This window comes from Austrofundulus limnaeus, unplaced genomic scaffold (genome assembly GCF_001266775.1).
Source record: "Austrofundulus limnaeus strain Quisiro unplaced genomic scaffold, Austrofundulus_limnaeus-1.0 Scaffold413, whole genome shotgun sequence".
In the NCBI taxonomy this organism is placed as follows: Eukaryota; Metazoa; Chordata; class Actinopteri; order Cyprinodontiformes; family Rivulidae; genus Austrofundulus; species Austrofundulus limnaeus.
The window spans coordinates 202,515-209,800 of NW_013952815.1; the positions used below are offsets into that span (position 1 = coordinate 202,515).

Consider the following 7,286-nt stretch of genomic DNA (forward strand, 5'->3'; position numbering starts at 1 on the left):
GACAACTCAGGTACGATAAATCTTTTTTTTTTTTTTTTTTTTTTTTTTGCTTCCCCTTCAGTACATCTCAGCGCTGAGGCCTCCAAAGAGGAGGAACAACAGCTCGGCGGGGGTGTCCATTGACACGGATCTGGAGGAGGACGTTTGGAGCACCAGCAGGATCTACCAGCGTCGAAACTCCCTCTCGTTTCCCAAACCCCTGGGGCCGCGCGACTGCTTCCACAACCGCTCGCTGCAGGACTTCTCCGGCCGCATCAAGGTGAAGATGGAGGACGAGCTGGAGAGCAGGAGGAGGAGAGAGTCCCTGTTCCAAACGGCAGTCAACAGGTCGGAGAAAGACCTGCTGTCCCCGTCCACGTCCACGGACTCCACGAGCAGCGACAACGCCAAGGAGGAGTGGAGGCTGGTAATGAAACCAGATGTTTTTGCACATTTTAAAGTGCCTGCGACATGCGTATCCTTGCAAAGCAAAAAGTAAACAAAAAACAGCTTTATTTAATAAAACTGACATAATGCCCATGATTTTACTCATTTTGTCACATAACTGGCATATTTTCTTTTGATTTTGACTCAGCAAAAGGGAAACAGGAAGTGACATCAAAGGGGAATTCTTTAAGAAAGAAAACGCTGGTCTTTGTTTATTGAAACAATATTATTTGAATTCCTCTCTTTGAAAGTGACTCAAAATGATTTAAAGAAACATCAGGTTCTTCTCTACATTCTGTTGTAGCAATGCTCTGTTCACGTGCAGAAATACCCCTATGACATCATTTCCTGTTGCTTCWTATACAAATATCTCAACAACTGTTCATTCCAGTAGCGTGGAATAGTTTTTGCACTATGTTGTCAATATTAACTTTCCAAAAATGCTTCATATTTATTACAAAAATTTGATGTCACAGGTACTTTAAAGTAAACCAAAAGCATCTTCACAAAGAAGACCCAAAGTAAATGAACACTTTGTTCAGTYGTCTCACAGCAAATGTTTTGGATTCTGTTTGCGGCTCCAGATCCTGGACCTGCTGTGGAGCGACCCCATGAACCAGGATGGCTGCGTACCCAACGAGGTGAGGGGTGGGGGTTGCTACTGGGGTCCCGACGTCACTGAGGAGTTCCTGAACCGACACAACATGCAGCTCATCATCCGTTCCCACGAGTGCAAACAGGAGGGTTACGAGTTCTGCCACAACCGGAAGGTGAGGCCTCTTCAGCACCAAAAGGTTCCCTCTGATCGGCGCCGCTGAACACCGTCTCTCATGTCCTGCAGGTTCTCACTCTGTTCTCGGCCTCCAACTATTAYGATGTTGGAAGTAACCGGGGGGCCTACGTGAAGCTGGGTCCRGACCTCGTGCCTTATGTGATTCAGTACCAGGCCAGCAGCTTGACCAGAGAGCTCACTGCCAGACAAAGGTACAAAYATGACCAGAGATAATCCAGCTCACTTAAATGACACCAAAAGGAATCAACGACCCATCCAGGAGAGTCCCAGAGAACACAGAGCAACATCTAAAGCGCCAACTGCTGAGCACAAAAACCACACAAATAATTAGATTTCATTTTTGYTTAGGTTATTTTTGTCTGATATAAATATTGTTTGATGATCTGAAACATCATGTGTATGGGGCCCCAATTGTAAATGAAATGTTACAAAAAATAAATCACCAACATACTTTTCATTATTTAGTTCACTTTTTCAGTGTTAAAAATTTTCCCACTAACATTTTATTGTTATTTAACTCACTGTTCTTACATTTGGCTAATTTTTTACTACATGTTAAATATAAATGTTAAAAAATATATTAAATCCTAAATCTAAAATGTTTAAATCTAAATGTAAAAATTAAACCTTAAATGCTGAAGTTCACATTAGGTATTTTTATAATTGAATGCAGCCTTTGCTGTTGGCATTTGGCTCGTGTTATGATGTCATCATCCTGAGACAATAGCAACCGCTAGCCCTCGTTTTGGACGGTGTCTGAGCTACACTTCAAACTGCTGGACCACATACCACCCACATTGCTTTTATGAACACATTTTAAATTTAGATTTTAAATATCCTCTTCAGCAGCTTTATCAGCTGCTAGTGGTGGCTAGCAGCGGCCGTTGGTGTTTGTTGCAGGATGATGACATCATAACACATCATAATCATCCTGGTTATCTGACGCTRACTTCTGCTAACGCTTCAAACACTGATAAAGATAGTATTTAAAATCTAAATTTAAAATGTGTTCATCAAAAACAATATGGGTGGTACCTGTGGTYCAGCAGTTTGAAGTGAAGCTCGAACTGCATCTGCAAGTTTGATGTCTTGTAGGGAAGCTTTAGCTGCATTGGAGCGCTAGCGGTTGCTAATGTCTCAGGATGATGATGTCATAACATGAGCCGAGCACCAACAGCAAAGGCTGCWTTCCATTCTAAAATACCTAAATGTGAACTTCAACACTTGAGGTTTAACTTTTACATTTAGTTTTAAACATTTAGGTTTAGGATTTGATATTTAAGTATATTTTTAAATATTTATATTTAAAATTTAGTAAAAATTAGCTAAATGTAAGAACAGTTGAGTTAAATAGTGAAAAATATGTTAGTGAAATTTTTTAACATTTCATTTTACACTTGGCACACCATACAGCAGTGTTGAGTTGTCAGCTCTGTTGTGTTTGCAGTATTGGGCGAACTGAGCGCTCCGCCCTGAAAGTCCTGCGGGAGCAGCTGTTTGCGCACAAGTCTGACCTCATCTGTGCCTTCAAAAAGTTTGACCCCGAGAACACAGGTGAGCTCCAAGTCGGGTTYCGTATAAAACTATTCAGTCCTCAGAAGATTAGGCGCTGGTCTGGTGGCAGATTTCAGAATACAGCGTCCTGTACGGTGAAATCTAACCTCAAAGCCTTTGTGTTTATTGTTCGGCTTTATAATGCCCATTCAGGACCAAAGTTTCACAGAAACTTCAGCTGAAACAAGTTCAGTGATTTAAACAGCCACTTTGGAAAATATACTTTAGTTTAAACATTTGCTTGAGAAACAAACGCCACAATGAAAATAATCGTTTCTCAGAATCTTTTTAAAATGTTCCTAATTACAGGAAAGGACTATTCACCATGTGGTAGTAAATACTTTGCTAAAATTTCAAAATAAAGGTTTTCCTGTGACATAAACTTTTAATTTTTGTCAGGTCTGGTGTCTATGAACGATTGGGCCTCGGCGGTGGAGCGTGTGATGCACCTGAATCTGCCCTGGAGGACTCTCTTCAGTCAGTTGGTCTCCTCCAAGTCCAACGACGGCAGCATCGATTACCAAGACTGGTTCAACGAGCTCGCCATCAAGGGGCCCAACGCAGACGTAAGTTGAAAACAGAGCGAGTCGATCTTCTTTGCTAGCCGGTACAAAGGTTTTAAGTCCTCCATGTAAACCAGTGGACGACCACCCTAAACCTCTTGGTCCACAACCTTAGTGTAAATACAACAGAWGAAGGTGTTTAGTCTGGAGAAAATGTATGCTAAAAGATAATTTGACTCCTTAGAAGCAAAATATAAAGAAATCACAGTTGATTCAACACCAAACAAATGACGTAAACAAGTAAACAACAAACAAGTCGTGACGTTTGTCTTTCTGCAGCACATTGAGCAGAGTCTGCTGGAAACTTTGTACCGCCATCGCGCCACTCTGGAGACCATCTTCAGGATCGTAGACACCGACAACTCAGGTACGATAAATCTTTTTTTTTTTTTTAGAAACCAAGTTTTCCAATGAAAATAGTTAATATAATTCATTTGAAACAGAATACCAGGTGTTTGTGTCATACCTGCCAACATTTACTGAAASCAACAATCTGTTCATGTTAACCAGCAGCTGTGGAGTGAAGCAGTTCYAGGGGGGTGGTTCCAGGAGCATACTCCTTGAAAACTYTGCATTTTCCAGCCATTTGAAGAAMATTTWACTAACCTGWACTTTATTTTATCATAACTGAAACTYTCATTATCCATATTTWGTTTATTTATTTACACTTTGAGCACCAGTAGTTAATCTTGACTGCRTCATATGATACTTTCATCACGAAATATCCTCAGCACGTTGCTTTCATAAACCTGAGTAAMCAGTGATTATTCCACAAACTAAATCAACTGTACTCTGATAAATTTATATATAAAAAATCCATCCCCCTAAATGGATGGTGCCCGTAGTGTTTGCCTATACTGCCTGCCGATTTGCTCACATCCTTCTCTTGATTCGTAATRAAGCTCATTGTGTTCTGTAATGTTTCTTGAGTGATTCAGGTTGTAGCTTTAAATCTGGAATGTTATTTTGGCTCGCTGGAGGTTGGAAGTGTCAGGGATCTGTTATGTTTAGGTAACGTCTCTCGGGCTTTCGTTAAYCCTCCTGCAGCGCGTGAAGGAGGTCACGGCCTCCTGAATCCTGATGAAGATTAACCCACTGATCTACACCTCCCTCCCCATCTTCAGATCCACWACAAACAAACAAACCTACTTTAATCTTCAGCAGAGTTCCTAAGTGTTTTTAATATCATCAAACCCCCTTTTTTTTAACCTCCAAACCTCCACCTCTTCTACTCCTTCTCCAGGCTTGATTACGGTGGAGGACTTCCGGAAGACGTGGAAGCTCCTGAGCGTCTACCTAAAGATGGAGATCACGGACGAGGACATCTCCAACCTGGCCGTCACCATCGACAGCAACCACGACGGCAGCATCGACATCGACGAGTTCATGGAGGCCTTCCGGCTGACGGACAAGAAGAGCCGCCTGGAGCGGGGGCGCAGCATGTTCATGGTCACCACGACCGACCTGACCAAGCTGGAGGGCGAGCTCAACGTCTGAGCGGGCGGCTGAGGCAAGTGGAGGTGGAGCTGCAGCTGATGACGCACGTGAAGACGCAGGACGCTGCTGAGAAACAGCTGGGCGGATCAGGAGGGATTAGCTGGAGGTCAAAGGTCACGGTGTTTGACAGTGACGCCTCACAGTCGAGTTGTTGATGGAGGAAGAGCGAGGACAACTACAACCTGTTTCTTTTACTCTTTAAAACTAAGAACATTTTATACTAATTGTATTTTTACCAAGATAAAACATTTTGTGATGATATGACTGGCTTTTTATAGATAAAGAAACACCTGCATCCTGACTCAAACTGATCAACAATTTAATTTATGCACAAACAAAATAATCAAAAGTACATCGTGGATGGAATTACACAGATGGTACTTCATCAAATACACAGAGGACTAAAGAAAATGTGTAAAATAAATCAAAAATAAGCTAAATTTATGTTAACTGAATGCGTCATGATTGTTAAATTAACAATACTTTAATAAAGTGTTGATCCCAGTCAGGATTTATTTTTGATTAAATTATTTTTTGAAGGACAATATTCAAATAAAATGAATGTTTTATAACAAATAAACGTAGATTCTATACAAATAATATCGATTAGAAATATTCCAAATACGTTATATTTGACATAAACTCATAAAGGACTTGAAAACTACCAACAAACAAAATATTTTTATTGAAAAACAAGTTATACATATGATTTTACCCTTTTATGAAATAAATGTTTAATTCTAATGTTTTTTATTAAATAAAAAGTCCAACAAGCTGACCTAAAAGTCCGATCTGACAAATCAAATTTAGCTTAATATTTAATTATTATAGATTTCATAATTAGGGAAACAAAATGTAAATGTAGGTAAAAGATTCTTACATCCAACTAGAAAATCAACCAAGAAAATATATGAACATTTACCAACAAAATGTCCTAAAACACAMAAAAAAAAAACACAAAAAAGCCAAAACCTCAAAGTTTTTTGTAAACAAATCAGTCAAATGAACGTTTTTATTCTCATCCTTTAACTGTTCATCTAAATGTTTAAGCCTTAAATCATTTACATTCTCAGCTTTAAAGGCACAAAAATACAATTTAGATAGAAAGCTTTTTTTATATCCCTCCAACTTTTCAACACATCCACAATCATGTATTTTCAATAAATCACTGTTTTATTAACTAAATATTCTTATTATGCTTGTTTTAATCACAGAACAAACAGTTGCTTCATTGATCAGATTAGCGTTGTAATTAGAAAAGTTATAAATCAACAGAACAGTGAGATTTACATCTCAAATATGCTCAGTGAGAGATTCTTTTAATATGACCCATACTTATAAACCARGTATTATTAATTGTTTTATAGATAATTTTGCTTCAGAGTGGGACATTTGTACAAATTTTGCTTGTTATAAACACTTTACAAAATATTATTTGATAAAGTTGTCCAGTACACTAATTAACCATGATTGCAGGTCTGTGCAAAAGTCTTGGGRCACTGATTCTGGGAAGTTTCCTCCATCTGTTCGTTTACTTTACCCGTTTACCTGGGTGAGAGACGAGGGACACCCTGGACAAGGTCTCCGGTCCATCTCAGGGACACATGGAGACAAATTAAACCATGAGAGGCAGCAGTTCTCACCACTTCCCAGCTGTGCAGTTCTGAAACTTAATCATCAGTTTGTTTGTGCACTTTCTCTGTTTAGCCATGTCATCCTTTGAAAATGTTCAGGTACAAGGRCTGCCCTAAAGAGGTCTAACCCTCAGAACAATAAACTGTCTTTATGTGAAAAGAGGGCTGGTTGAAGACTTTTGCACGGTACTGTAAGCGTTTCTGGTGCCTTAGCAGTACGAGTATTTATAGTGAAGTCAAAGCAGTGATAAACATGAACTTTACTCTGATTTAAAAAAAGGAGAAAAAAAGATAAAATGCTTATGTTTCTAAAGAGTTTAGCTCAACAAGAAAGTCGACTCAGAAGGAAACCTGGGAACATTTTTGTTTTTTATTACTCGCTAAAGGGAGTTGTTTTTTTGTTCAGTGTAGTCAAAACTAGAATTATTTGTGTTTCTTAGTGTTTATTAACTGTAAAATGTCTAGTCTTCAGCTGGTTATTTGTTGTATTTTCTGCATTTTTCCTCAGTTAGTAACTCAGGACATTTATAAATCAGAGTTATGGTAATGCCTTATTCTATCACTATGTAACGATATAAATTATTTTAACAGTGTTCCTCAGAAACGCACACTTTGACAAACAATAAAACAATATTTATTTTTTCCTCTGTTTCTGTTAGTTTTTTTATCAAAGTATTTTTTTTATTATTTTTTAACATAATATACAACAAAAAACAAACAACAAACTAACAAAAACACTGTTTCTGTTAGTTTTACCCCTCCTACCCCTACCTATACCGGATCTGCTAAAACAACAAAAATCGATCTTGTATTAATACA

General features: G+C 38.7%; 1 protein-coding gene across 1 annotated transcript in view; it reads left to right on the plus strand.

The window, feature by feature from the left end:
• Positions 1-5,134, plus strand: part of ppef2a (protein phosphatase with EF-hand domain 2a) — a gene marked incomplete in the record, with an annotated part of 18,405 nt that extends 13,271 nt beyond the window's left edge. Inside the window, 7 exon segments of the mRNA XM_014024214.1 lie at positions 62-406; positions 1,011-1,196; positions 1,268-1,410; positions 2,667-2,773; positions 3,173-3,339; positions 3,616-3,703; positions 4,580-5,134. Of these exon segments, the coding sequence (XP_013879668.1) occupies positions 62-406; positions 1,011-1,196; positions 1,268-1,410; positions 2,667-2,773; positions 3,173-3,339; positions 3,616-3,703; positions 4,580-4,833 (1,290 nt within the window).
• Positions 5,135-7,286: the final 2,152 nt, after the last annotated feature.